The sequence below is a fragment of the Malus sylvestris genome, chromosome 1 (assembly GCF_916048215.2).
Source record: "Malus sylvestris chromosome 1, drMalSylv7.2, whole genome shotgun sequence".
NCBI lineage: Eukaryota > Viridiplantae > Streptophyta > Magnoliopsida > Rosales > Rosaceae > Malus > Malus sylvestris.
In genome coordinates, this window is record NC_062260.1 from 25,407,871 (window position 1) to 25,422,819 (window position 14,949).

The 14,949-nt window shown below is 36.0% G+C and overlaps 1 protein-coding gene and 1 pseudogene across 1 annotated transcript; one reads left to right on the forward strand and one right to left on the reverse strand.

The window, feature by feature from the left end:
- Window positions 1–208: 208 nt before the first annotated feature.
- LOC126618926 (uncharacterized) lies at window positions 209–2,650 on the reverse strand. The gene is made up of 4 exons (XM_050287155.1): window positions 2,004–2,650; window positions 1,419–1,653; window positions 1,070–1,163; window positions 209–719 (listed from the first exon to the last, which is right to left on the reverse strand). The coding sequence occupies exons 1-4, from the start codon at window positions 2,450–2,452 to the stop codon at window positions 445–447; spliced, it is 1,053 nt and encodes a 350-aa protein (XP_050143112.1). The 5' UTR covers window positions 2,453–2,650; the 3' UTR covers window positions 209–444.
- A 2,418-nt stretch (window positions 2,651–5,068) lies between these two features.
- LOC126614995 (60S ribosomal protein L15-like) lies at window positions 5,069–6,731 on the forward strand (annotated as a pseudogene).
- Window positions 6,732–14,949: the final 8,218 nt, after the last annotated feature.

Below are 14,949 nucleotides of genomic sequence, written 5' to 3' on the forward strand. Positions count from 1 at the left end.
CTCGCCCTCTAACAAAGCTATATTTTAATCTACTTAAATCTACGGGTAGGGAACTCGAACTCGGATAAATCTACCTGTAGGGAATTCGAACTCGAATAAATAGTGATCAGACGTACTTGGCCTTTCAAGTGCATCCCATAAAAAGAAAATTAACCTCAACTATTCGGTAATTACCGTTTCGGTTGCAATTGTTACCAAAAGATTCAGGTGGCAATGCAAAAATTTAAGATCTCTGAAAAAAAGGTGAACTGATAATATTACAAAAAAACATACCTAATATCCATAAATCCCCACATTGCAGGCAACCTGCTAACTCCAATGTACCAAGCACTGGAAGTTCATAACAAAACGTAGTTTGAAACACAGAATGCCTAACAATGGGGTGGAAAACTTCATCTGCAGGTCATCCAATGGAGATATGCTGGTGATGTCGTCGGATTAGGGTCAGGCCTTGTGGGTTCGAGTAACCACCACAATCAACAGGACCACAACGGAGAGCATGAACGATTTTTTCAGCCTGTCCTCAAAGCGATTGCTGGGTTCTGCTTTCGCGTTTTCCCTGCTTGGAGGTTGAAATAAGTCGCCGATGATCTTTGTAATTTTCTCGACTGCTTCCATGACTTTTGCCATGGTATTTTGAAAGATCCACTTGACAATGTTTGTTGCTTTATCGTTATCATCAGAATTCTCATCTGGACTCTCGGATTTATTGTCTTCATCTGCGTATATGATGAAAAAATCACATCGAAACTAGCATTAGTCACGAGCACATTCCTTCAACCTTCGAGCATTGACAAGGTATTTCACTAGCAACTATTACATACTTTTCAGCTGCTTAGTATATTGCTCTCTTTTGGATTTTCTAGTACATTGCTCTAACTTATAATTTCATCTAACTAAACCCAGCAAGAAAACACGTAAAAGAGGCATCAACATCGAACAAAAAAAGCTCGTGAATACAGTACGATATTTCTCAAATCTTGATTCAATGCTAGAGTATCTTCCTTATAAATTCAATGAACTGTAGTCTATAGAATATAGTCCTTGCTCAAATCCAAATCATACCAACCTGCATAGAAAGATTCCCGGAGCTCCCGCACCACCTCGTTGTTCATCACCGCATCCCAAACTGCTCTATCAGATGACAATGAGATCACCATTCTCTGCACAACAAAAAACCCTTAAGACATAATTATCAAAAGTTCATATGAGATTAGACAATACAAAGCAGATGCTATTATATTTCATCCTCTGCAATACAGAAATTAAGAAAAAAGAACACCTTTCTGGAATAATTTGCAAATTAAATTTTTTTTAACAGAGTCAATGGTCGGAAATTCAAAATAAAATTCAGAAAAAATATATGAAAAAAAAAGACTTGTTCTGGTAAAAGTAAAATGGTCAACAAAGAAAGGGACCTGCACAGAAGACTCGGTCTGCAAGAGATGGAAAGCATCGTAAACTCTTTCAGAACCATAGGACTGCAACATCTTTGAATTATTAGAAAGACAGGCAGAAGGCTCCATCCAATCTAATTCTAACCCAGCTGAAGATGCTGGGTGCACAAACCCAGCAGAAGCACTTGTAATTTGATCATCCACAGCTCTGTCTGACTCAGAACCAAACTTATCCCTGATGAAGGGACTGATAACCCTACCAATCATAAAACGCAATTTCATCAAACAAGGCGTGATTAGTATAATATGCAACAAGGCAGGCGTTAATCTTTGTTTTTATTCGACAAGATGATAAAACTAATCTAATTTGTGGGGTGCGAGATTCAAACTCGAATGCAATAGGTCATGCACAGCTGCCCTCACCAACTAAACCGACCCACATCTGCCGGTGGAAAAAATATTTTTATGATAAAATGATAAACTAATCTAATTTACACGCAGGAGAATTCAAATAAGTACAACTGGGCATGAAAATTGTCTTGACCAACTGATCTAAAACACAAAGGGTTTTTGTTATCAGAGACAAAAGAGTATTGAGCTGCTTACTGTTGAAGGGCAGAGACAGCACTGTGAACTTCATCCTTGGAAGGAACAGGTCCAAGAACAAAATCATCAAGAAACCCATGTGAAACTCTCTCATCATCCTCACTGCTGATGCCATTATCCACAGTCACCCAATCAAAATCATCAAGGCGAGGGGAAGAAGGCCAGCCGGGCGTGCCACAATTGGAAGCCAGAGGATTATTGCACGAGGCAAAAGGTGAGGTGGGTGAGGAGAGAGAGAGGTTGTGGGAAGAACTGGGCTTCTGGGTGTGCCTAGAAGTGGAAGTGGTGGTGGTGGTATTCGCAGTAGCAGGAGAACTGGAAGAAGAAGAAAGGGGTTCTTGAATTGGTGGGCCACCAGCAACAGTTCTGGTGACTGCTGCCCTACTCACAGTCCTAAACACGCTTCCTCCTCCACCTCCTCCGCCCATGCTTCTTCCACCAAACATCATTGAAATTCTTTATGGTTTTTTTTCTTCTCCTTTTTTAGTTCTCAGACTATGAATCTCTGTCTTCTCCCTTGTCTACGTTATCTAAATCTGGGAGGAGCCAGGATTGAGTGGATTCCTTAGTTTGTCCGGCTCTGAGTCTCTGACTCGTGTTCTGTTGATATTCTCGAGGTCATGAATATGGATAGGGTTAATATAAAATGGTTCAGAGTTCCATTGGCGTCACAACTTCTAGGTACAAAAAGAAGACTCCACGTTATAGTTAGAGCTAGTTTGGTATTGCTGTGCTTTGAAAAAAAACTGTTTCTATTATGCTATGAGAATAAGCAGCTGTGAAATAAAGTAGCATAGTGTTTGATAAATTTTTTTGTAAAAATGCTTTTGAAAAAAAAACAGAGTATTATAGTGTTTGGTAAATTTTTATGTAAAACAGATGTGAAAAAAAAACTGATTTTTCAAAGCTAGGTTTTGCAGCTTCTTGTTTTTGGCTTTTTTTCACTCAAAACTGTGAAAAAAAACTGAAGCTGAATGTTTACCAAACACAAAAAAGAGAGCTTTTTTTATACCAGCTTTTATTAGAATCACCTCAGTACCAAACCAGGAGTTAGTGGGAGGTGACTTGGCTTCCCCCCGTAACTTTCTGTTGTTTATTCGTTTGCTGGATATATATCATTCCTTATATTTTGTGTTATGTACATTACGTTAAACTAAATAAAAATACTTCTATAACATATGTGGACTTTCGCCGGTTGATTAGGATATGAAGCCTATTATATCGGAGTAATGATTTACCTCTCGATAGCAAATGGGATTAACTACAGGGAACTTTAACAAAAATCTCCCGTTATTGTTCATTTTAATGAAAAATCATATTTTTATACTAAAAAGTCAATCCTGGTATCATTCACTTTACCCTTTATTTTGTCCTTATCGTTAAAACTCAAAATTTTCAAGTCATTTTCATTAGTTTTCCTTTAACTATATTCATTATACCACAACAAAGATACATTATTAGAAACATATGAACGAAATACAGTGGATTGTCCTCTAAACATATTAAAGCAAGCAAGTGATGAATTTTTTTGGTAGTTAAGATATTTCTGTTCAATTTTTTGGGTTTAAATCCTCTCTTTTTCTCTCTCATTTCCCACTTTCAGGGCCAGATTTATTCATTGACCCTCGTAGTTCCGGGACCATCGGAAGCCTAAAGAAGCACCTATGAGGACCTCTGAGAACCATCCAACGGTCTGTGCAAGTGGTGAAGAGAGAAGATCATCATGGTTGTTCAACATAAGCTTTGAACCAAGAAGAAAGATCTATTTCAGACAAAGATGAACACAAAGAAAACCATCATGGCTCTTTTATTCTTGGAAGAAAAACTCTCTCAATTTCCAACGTGACCAACACCCCCCCCCCTCTCCTATTATTTTAATTGTTGTCAAATTAGGTTGTGCAACTTCATATTTTATTTAATAAAGAAGGGGTGTATTACTCAACCAATATTTTTATACCATATATGTTTGACACCTTTTATTTATTTATTTTTAAATTCACTATAAATTCAAACAGTCTTTCAAAAATATTTTGTAAGCACTGCGAACTCATAACTGGAACTTTCATATCATAACATCAAATTCACTAAAATACTAAAACAAAAATTCTAATATTTTTATGTGTTATATGTTAAATAATAAACACAAATTCTCAATACAATTTTTTAGAGTAAATAGACACTTATTTATATCATATATAATGAATTTACTTAAATCCGTCTAGTCCACCTAACCCTGTCTAGGTGTATAGACGCTAGCTTCAGCCTGCCACCCAACTAACGTCTAGCGTACCACTCAATATTAAAATCCTGAATCTGCCACTGCCCTCCACTAATGTAAATTAATATAACACTCCCCTTTTTTTCAAAATATATCTATATATATACACACGCGAACGAAAGTAGACTGTGTGAAAACAAAGGGGAATATAAACACATTTTGGCCATATACACATTTTACTATGAATGCATCCAAAAATAGATATTTTCTTCCTTTGTTTTAAAATTTTGCTGTGAAGCCACTTAGTACTACTACGGTCTAGCTGTATTTATCTTCACTTATAAATAAGAAATCTTACATTCGATTCTCACCAAAGGCGAATTTGAATCACATTATTATGATTAGTCTAGCGGTATTCCTTTTCACTTATAAGTGAGAGATTTTACGTTCAATTCTAACCAAAGGCTAATTTAAACCACATTATTATGGTTAGCCTAGTATGAGGTTTAACTCATTGTCATATCTCCTTAACATAGATATTATTATTTCTTCAAAAAAAAATGTTGTGAGAACTCTTGGCCCAGACAATTAGAACCGAGAAAATTTTGCACAAGTTTGGGCTAAAAATCACCACTAGGGAGGCCCAATTTGGGAATGGAAACATTAGTGAAAACCCTCGCTATTTCCGAAACCTATATAAACTCCCAGGTTTTAGTAGAAAAAACGGGAGAGGAAAGGAGGAGATTGGTCCAATTTGACATTGAGTACTGAGGATTTCTTCAATCTGAACGAGTCTCTTTTTCTCGGTTTCTCCATTTTCTAAGGTTGTATTTGACTACTTAATGATATGGTTTTGGCTGATGAGAAAAACTTGGCAAAGTTAAGAAAATATTTGAATGTTGTGATTTCCATTGCATTTCTCTCCAACCCCTGAAAGTGAAACTTAAGATTTGAAGATACTATTTTGCTCGTATTCTATGGAGGAGGAAGCGGTCCGAGTTATGCGGTTCTCGCAGCGGTACGTTCTACCGCCAGCATCCTTCTATTGTGCAGATCACTCATCCCCCGCGCCCTGATAAGGCTCGCCAATCGGGCTACAGGCCGAGCAGGTAATGAAATTCTTCATCTCTGAGATTGTACATATGAAATGCTTCATTTTGTCTTGCTTTCAATTGCTTTGCAGTGATGTTAAACATACATGTTGTATATCTTTTCAATGGTTTTTCAATTATGGTTTATTCAGTGACAATGGTAACTCGACGTATAGACTGATTCTGGTGGTTGGATACTTGATTTTTTCAGTGCGTAGGAAACACGGCCCGGTTTCAACCATTTGGTTTGGTATTTTTGAGTATTTGGAGTTTTAGTTGTAAATGGTTAAGCACGTCGATTCATTCGGCCGCTAGAGTATTCTTCCTCTGTCATACTGACACAGTTATACGAAAAATCAAGAAATAGCATAGATGGTCTACTATCTTGCATGCTAAGGGTGGAAGATAATGGTATTCTTTATCCCCCACGACTGGGTTGGAATTCTACCTGCTGTGCTTTTCAGATTTTGTGACTAAAGTTTACCTCTGTGCAGGCCTATGTTGTTTACTGTGTACGTGTGAGTCGCGGTGGACATAAGCGACCAGTTGCTATATTGTGTATGGTAAACCCACAAACCAGTTCGTCACTCAATTGGAATTACAACGGAGCAAGCGCTGTTGCAGAGGAGTGCGCTGGCAGGAAACTAGGCGTCCTCACAGTTCTCAACTCTTACTAGGTTAATGAGGTATTCACAACATGCTGATTAGGGTTTGCACAAAGTGTTCCTCTTCTCGTTGACAAAATCATGTTGTTTTGTTGTGATATATGTGACGGGTGACATTGATCAGTCCCTAACTGAACGGAACAGGCAACCGATGCTTGTACATTCCAAATGTTTGATATTATAGTATCTTTTACTTATATTCAGAATATTGTCACGTAGTGTTACTAATTTACTTATTAAGACATGATTAAACAACATAGTTGATATGTCACACTTCAAAGTACATTAATAAAAACAAACAAAACAACTATACTTGTTAGATTATGAGTTAAATCGTAACATAACGTGACAGCTGGTATAAATCGAAAAATTACCCCTTTTACCGTTTTCCTTGTAGGATTCAACATACAAATATTATGAGGTAATCTTGGTTGATGTTGCCCACAACCCAAGGATAAGTTGGATCTGCAATCCGGTTCACAAGCACAGGGAGCTTCGCGGACTCACTTCTGCTGGAAAGAAGTGCAGAGGCTTGAATGGCAAGGGACACTTGCACCACAACGCACGGCCATCGAGGAGGGCAAATTGGAAGAAGAACAACACCGGATCTCTTCCACGCTATCGTTGATTGTACTGACTTTTCTAGTTTATATTCGGTTTTAGGCATTGAAAGAGAACCTGTCGAGTTTTGCTATTGGTAAACTAGCTCTGAACTATTTATCCTACGAATGCTTAAATAAGTTGGTTTTTGCCCCTTCTATAAGTTCCTTTTATTTGTGCTTAGGCTAGCTCCCATCGCAACCAAAAAAAAAATCTGACAAGAAAATGCTAATAGCTTTTGTGATTGACCCAACATGTTAAGACATTGTTAAGAAGTATTTTTTAGCCATTTGTGTAGATACCAAATGGTTTGGGCTCGGAATGGATGAATCTGTTCATCTCTATAATTGAGATAGAGTCACCAACACACATAAATCTCATCTTTATTAAAGAGATGGTATAAATGGAGATCAAATTTTCAGCAACCATTTTGTATGTCCTCTATCATTAATTGACACGTATTAAGAAACTTAACTTTACTTAACTTTGTTGTCATAAAAGTAACATGTGTCAATCAATAATAGAGGTCACACACAAAATGAGTGCAGAAGATTCGAACTCTTATAAATATGGTAAAAGTAGCAATTTTGTGTGGAGAAAGGATGTGAAATCGTAAAATCGCAAGTGAAGTGACGCTGTATCCCCATCCGCTAGGCAATCATTTTCTTCATCTCCACCAACATTTGCCACACAAAATGTCAAAAACCAAAACATTTTCTGTTGACCAAACTTAACAAGAAAACAAATATCAATTATGAATTCTTTGCTAATAGGGATTTGTTTAATTAGTGTGAAAATATTGTAGAAATACGATTATAATTAAGAGAAGTGAACGTTTTAACTTTCAACTCAAATGAGCAAAAAGTTTTACCCTTACGCGTTTAATCATAATTAAACCTAACGACTTAAATGCTTTTTTTGGACGCTAATTAGTGAGATGCATGCGGAGGAAAATTTTGCATGTAAGTTTAGGAAAAGGGTTAGGTGAAAGTCTTGGGATTTGTCAAAAAAAAAAAGTCTTGGGATGAAAATTGAGCAGATAGCCAGTAGCAAGCAAGCTAGGTTGATGAGGATGGAGCCTTAGCGAGAAGAATTAAAGAAGAAATTGTGATGATTCATTGGACTCCCACGGGCACGTTGGTTGTCCTCCAATGTCTCCAGAAATGACCAACAATGGTAATTATAAGCTTTGAAAGCTTGGCCAGAAAAGTGGTGCAAAAGAGAAAGATGAAACTTATGATTAAGATGCAGACTAGGGTTTTAGACAAGTATCCAACAAACACATATGAGTATAAAGTGAAGTTCATCTTCCAAAAGGAAATGATGGTGGTTTTTGGGGTTTTCCTTGGGAGGTTGAATTTCCTCCACAGTTTTCATAGCATTTAGTCTTTGATGTGCTTCGAAAGGCAGGAAAGCATAAGTATGAAACAATGCATTTTAAAGAGAAGGTAGGCGTGGGGAGGATAAGAAACACTCTATGATCACCAAACGTAATTTTGCCCGTGAATAATCTAAAATCTGTAACAATACACAGAAAATGTTATCAAGCTCAACTCTTTTTCTAATGTTTTTCCTAACTATTTCACACAAGATGGGTATGAGGGGATTACGGTGGAAACTTGAAAAACTGTTAGCATTGAGATAACACCAGGATCCCCCTTGACATCATCGTGTGATTCATCAACATTATGAATCAAACCCAAAACATGTTGTATGGAATACAAACCTAAAATTCTTTATCAACCACTGGGTCACCCCGTGGTGGTTCTTGTTAAGCTTAAGTTGGATTCAACATAAAAATACCTCCTTCAAGAAAACTTGTTTGATGTATGAAAATGAAGCGGATAACCATGAACGCACATCCAATGATATGTAATTTGGGCAGCTTCCCAAAACCGTCCCTCACAGTTAGCAATTTCCCCTACCTTTTCTATCCCTTTGCTTTAGAAGGTCTTATAAATCATTTTGCTTGTCTATCTCTACACATACTCTCGAAATAACTGGCGGTGCTCTCAAGTCTTAACCTATCTTAATCTATACAGCATCTTTTGTTTTTGTTTTTTTCCCTTCTAAACAGAAACACCAAATGATAGAGCATGGCATGTAAATGCAATGATAATATGGGACCCTTTTTTTGTAATGTTGTTGAAATTCACTTAGACCACAAAGATTCACACATATATATATATTTAAAGGTTTTCAAATGGGTGATTATTACAAAAGCTAATCGATCACATGGATCCATATTAATTATCTTAACTTTATAAATTAATCTCCCATAAAGCTAAACGACAAGATTTTGTCCAGCTTACAACTAATTAACCCTTTTCCCCCTTTCTTAATTATATAACTTGCATTGTGATCCAAGTCAATTGACCTCTATTTTTACCAATTCCTTAATCTTCATAGAATTAAAAAATTAGCATTTTGTCACTAGTAAACATTAATTTCAAAACAGTATCATAAGCAGACAAGTTACTTATATTTTTACTACAAGCAATATTATTATTCTAATTTCTTAACTAGACTAAAAGGAAGTGAAAGAGTTTGAAACCGGTGCATAGTAAATTGAAGAAAAATATCTTATTTAACGAGAGATTTTTCAAAATAGTCGGAACACGAGGTGATACGTCACATGTCACCTTAGCACTAATGGAGATCAGAAAGCCATGCATATGTCTTGCTATTTAGCACTAAGGTGAACTCCATTAGCACGCCCAAAAGGGCCATGCATGTGTCAAATTAACCATCACAAAACGTCACTTAATTAGACACCAACATGGAGAGAAAGATAATTAACTAAGGGTAATGGGTTTGAAGCAGTTGTTAATTAGTCCTATTCTTTTCCCTCCTGAAAGGTGAACCACTTTTGGGTATGATTCACAAGCAAATTAACGATATACATTGGTATGGGGGCATATATATATATATGTGTGTGTGTGTGTGTCTCGTTTCTAAGAATTTAGGAAAAGGTCAAGACCTCATCTTCAAAACATAAAAGACAAGGAATATATGATAAAGTTTTAATTAAGAAGGGGAAAATAATTAGGAAGACGAACTTAACTTATGTACTCAAAAGTCGATTAAGGGCTTCCTTCTAATCAACAGAGTTGTATTGCATTTGCATGTCCACGTCTTAATGGGGGGAGGGCAAAATTGTATTTATATATGATCGGCAGGTGGTGTGGTGGTTCTAGTGCTCACTGTACGTTGAGATATATTAGCTTTTAGCTCCAAATCTTGACTTAAGAGGATGGAGATCTTCTCACATGCTGATCATGTCACTCTCCTTCAAACCCTAATAATTCTGTTCTCCACTAATTACAAAGTGCATGATATTATGTGAAGAAAAACCCACACAAAGAGGATACACTAAAAGGGGAAAAGGTCGTTCACAAATTTAATTACGAAAGGGCAAGAAAAGGACGAAATGCGAGAGGAGGGAGGCGACTTGCAGTCACTGAGTGTGAACAGTTGAACAGTGACTGGGACTCCAACTCGCCCAGTGTTGGTTTCTGCAGAAGAATGAAGTGGGGTCCTTCTTTTACTCTCGCTTAATCTTATTCTATTTTCATTTTGTTGAGAACACGGTCCAATAAACCAAGTATCATTGGGGTTTCTATATCTGCTTTGGTTTGAGCCATGCTGGTTTGTATTGTAAACGCCTGATGCGTACAGAGTTTTAGGGCAGAAACGAACTTTCATGTACATTTGGGGCCTTTGGCATGTGCACAGAGGTTAGTGGCTCAGTTTTTCCGTTGACTTGGAGCTTAGTTGTTTGAAAATTCAAATTAATCTTTAATAACACAATTTAAAACAAGGGAGATTAGAGACATCAAATTTGTGTCTGTTTAGACTTTAGCGTAGATTTTAGTATATGTTTCGATATATTTTATCTAACGAAACTTTGAGCCGTTAATTGTTTCTAGACTATATGGATCTAACAACCAAAAGTGTCATTGTATGTTACATAGTGGTGGATCCTATCAATTGGTAGACAAAGGGAGATAATTGGTGACCAAATAGTATCATACGGATCTTCAGGGAGAGGTACACAAGCAACAGTAGTGCTATATTCATCCATGCAGGTATAAGTATATATACAGTAAGATTCAGGACAAATATCAATAGGGGCTATTCAAAGCTAACCACGTGACAATAATAACTCTCTCGAGTGTGTCTAGCCACATAATACAATAACATGAAAGCAACATGCATCAAGTAAGAACAAAGGTTTTTTCGTTAGAATTTTTTATTTAGTAGCAACTGCTGGTATTACGCGAAATCTCAGTTTTTCATTGTTGTTTTGCCCTAGTTACTGTGGCAATTTAATCCGTGGAGCGTCTCGTGGGTAGATCGAAGAAAGATTTACCTGTCACGGCAGTATATTCCCATGTGAGATGAGTGACGTAAAAGCATGGAATATCATATACCTCCGGGACAGGTCAGTTTTCTGCTCCGGTAGGCCTTAAAACTAACAACCAGCAGGTAGGCCTTAAAACTAACAACCAGCAGAAACAGCAAGATAACAACGTTCGGTAGCTTGTTATTTTCGAAACTCGTTTTAAGTATGTACGATTGTACGAGCACGACTGCTAGAATTCGATTTATCGAAAATACAAGATGGAACAGTCACGTTGAACATGCAAATATTGACAAATAATTCTGAAGTCACCTGCTGACTGTAACTGTTCATCACTTTCTCGAATATACGGATTTCGACTCTGCCTTTTTCGTCATGGAAATGCATATTATCATCATCCATCAAATTCCATTAAAAAAAACAAAACAAAAAGAAGAAATTAAAAAATGGAAAAAGCAGAGGGAGGGAGAAGGAAGGGGAAAAGGGAGAGAAGCGTCGGAGAAAAAGAAAAGTGGGCGGAGCAGGAGGAGCAACCGTTATAGGAATTGAGATGAAATCACGCGTTGGCGTGGGAGGGGGCAAAAGGAGCCTTCTCGCCCATCATGCCTCTTCATGCCACATGTCTCTTGTACCATGCCGAGCCCTACTGTGGTGGTAGGGTCACCTCCGTCACGCCTCGTACCCTCCCTCTACCCTAATAACGCATGCACTTCATACGTTCCTTTCTCATATTTACCCTCTTTTTTATTTATTTTGTATTTCTAATTTTATTATAGTTGCATTTTGCACCATGTAGATTAGTCTATGTCATTTCAAAAATCTGGCAAAAAGACATTTTGTTTTCTACAAACGATAGCATTAAAGGGTGAATCAAATATAAGATATTGACTGCAAGAATAAATGTTTTACTTTTTAACCACTTGAGTTACAAGTTTCTTGTCAAGAAGACAAAGAATGTGTAAAATTACAAAGTGTTACATCATCGGTCCGTATCAAGTTAACTACTATATTTTTTTGGGAGTTTTAACGAAAAGCTCACGGTACTGTTCACTTTAACGAAAAACCACATTTTTACACTAAAAAGTCAAATCTGGTACTATTCACTTTACCCTTTATTTTATCTTTATCATTAAAACTCAAAGTTTTCAAGCCATTTTCATTATTTTTCCTTATTTTTTTCTGCACTTATTTGAGACGTTTTGTGTTAGCCATTTTTTATATCTCTTCAATATGTAGGAGGTTATATTTACTACTCATATTATATATAACATTAATATGTGAATCTACGTGACATCGATATGACGTTAGTAAAAGCAAACGTTGGGCTCCCAAAGTGCTAAGAATAACAATTAATATAAGAGTTTACCTAACAACATTGTCACTTAGTGGTATTTCTTTTTATTTGTGAGTGAAAGGTCTTAAGTTCGATTTTCACTAAAGACAAATTTGAACCACATTATTGTCAGTCCATTGTGAAACTAGTTCACCTCTCCCCCTTAGTGTGGATAATATTGTTTGTTAAAAAAAAAAACAACAACAACAACAGCATCAGACATATTTTGTTCAATTTTTAAGCAATAAGGACCAAAAGGTAATTGATCACAAACTACATGATGTAAAGTGTAATTTCCTCTTTATTTTGTTCATATTGCAACGACAAACCTGCAAAGTCCACTACTCTCAACTAGACAAGACGACAAGTGAAGGGTATGAAGGAGACAAAGTGGTTCTGGACCCCACCATAGCACTTCTTACATTCTCTTATAGTGGGCCCCACGTGGCCACCCTCACCGTTCCCATGGCCCCACCTACCCTGACCTGGTATTTTTTACTTCTAGGGTTCGGTTGTGTGTTATTTTAACATTTTAAAGGGTCTAAAGGTAAAACTACAAGATAAGAAATGCATGGAAAGAATAAGAACACCATAAGACTCCCTTTCAAATTCCTCATCTTTCTTTGAGGGGTGGATAATTAGACAGCTTCGCATTAGGGTTACGGATAAACTGGCTCTGATTATTCATTATATACTTTGAGATTCCAAGGATGCTTCTTTTGTAGTGTAACACGTAGATACATGTTGAAGAAAATAAGACAGTTGTGGGTCTAAGCAAGTCTGTCAATTTCTTGGACGATCATTAATTTGATATAAAAGGACATGGATATAACAAGTTTTGAGTTAACCATTGACAAGTCAATGATTAAGAATTCATTAACAATTTCTAATTGTTATCGAATCACATGTTAAGAACATGTTAAAATAACGGATATGACACATAAACGACATGAATACGACTCGTTTGTCATGTCTATACATTAGGCATGACAATTTCTTTAACGACTCATCAATTCGACACGAAACGATACGACGACATGTTAACAAATCGTATCGTTATCAGATTAACTATAAAGAATTCGTTGATACGACATAATTTATTAAAATAACGAATATAATACGAAAATGACATAAACAAAATAAACACGATTCATTTATTAAGTCTAGATCTGAGGCACTCAGCACGCGCAGTTGAAAAGGCATGCATAAAGCAAGTATTCTTATGATTTGAACTCTTCGGTCTCCATTGTACCATCATGGAAGACGACTATACAGAATATGACAATATGTACGTTCTCGTTTCCTCTAAGACTGAAAAAATTACCCCTTTAATTTAATTCTGTTGTTTTATCTTTTACTTTATATTCTTTTATTTTAACCTTTTCTTAATTGGGTAAACATTTGGCTCGTTTTCTTTGATTGTTTGTTTGTTTTCCATTATTTTATGTGACATTCTTATAGAATTTGGAGAAAAAGAGACTTCCAAATTGGCAAAGAAAGGAGAGGGACAGCTGACGAAAGCTTTACTTGTAGTTCTTGAACCACGCAACTGTGCGTATTGGTTCCCACTGCTGCCTCTGAGTCTGAGTAACTAAAACATATGTTTTTGTTTCTAGCTAGTTAACCAACTAATTGTTTTATTTGGATGCTAACAATTTGTGTGATATTCACATACGCGAAATACTAAGATTCTTAAAGCGGAATTTTTTATGAATTTTCTGCAACTTTATAATTTAGGGTTAAGTCCCGTACCATTATTTATAAAATATTTTGTGAAAAATATAAGATAACAGAGAGTTTATTCATGTCCCACTTTTTTGACAATATAGATAATACAATACGAAGAGTTAAGACTGATTGGTATTTAAATAGAGAATTGTTATTAGCACTTTAAAATCTCATTTGGCACTCAAAAATTTCTATAATTAGAAAGAAAAATACACTTGTGAGGAGTGTATAATAAGATTTTTGGAGTGCTAATAACAGTTCCCTTTAAATAAATCTATCTATATTATTCTATAAATATCTAAGTTTGTTAATATTTTAAAGGGAGCTTTACTTATAGGGATAAAAATAGAATATACATTTTATAGAATTTCACTAGTTTTAAATCATTTCAACCAGAGATAGAAGTTTAAACCCTAACAAATCTAGCCAAATCTACAAATTAAACCCATCTATAAAAACTTCAAACGTATTTAAGATCCATAAAAATTAATTTATGCACTTCTACAAAATTAGTTTCAAAATTTTATGCCCTTCGGCAATATCAATTTCAAAATTCTAAAGATCATTTCAAAATTTCAGCTCTTCGGCAAGATCACTTCTAAAATACTATGTCCTATTTAAACTACTTTTAAGCCTTTCAGAGTTCCAATAAATATCGTCGACAATCGCGTAAGCAATCAACCAAAAAGCTGTTGGGTGTAAGTATTAGCCATAGCCTGGATCCAAATGAATAATATAATGAGGGAAGATGATTGTGTTTCAAGCTTTACTCAATCGTAATACAATACTTTAAACAAAGCTTAATCATACAAAGTAAATCCCCATCATTCCTTGTTAACCTTTATCGAAGTCAAATTAAGTAGGAAAAAAAATAATAGAAGTAGCTCAAAACAAAACCAGTATATCCCGCATATAAAATTAATCGACACTAATCGACAAATGCAGATC

Excerpts from the sequence above, each read along its gene's own strand:
- LOC126618926 (XM_050287155.1), bottom strand. The coding sequence starts at position 2,452 with ATGATGTTTGGTGGAAGAAGCATGGGCGGAGGAGGTGGAGGAGGAAGC. Across the intron at positions 1,654-2,003 it reads GCTGTCTCTGCCCTTCAACA|GGTTATCAGTCCCTTCATCA; the intron begins GTAAGCAGCTCA and ends TATGATTGGTAG. Across the intron at positions 1,164-1,418 it reads AGACCGAGTCTTCTGTGCAG|AGAATGGTGATCTCATTGTC; the intron begins GTCCCTTTCTTT and ends TTTGTTGTGCAG.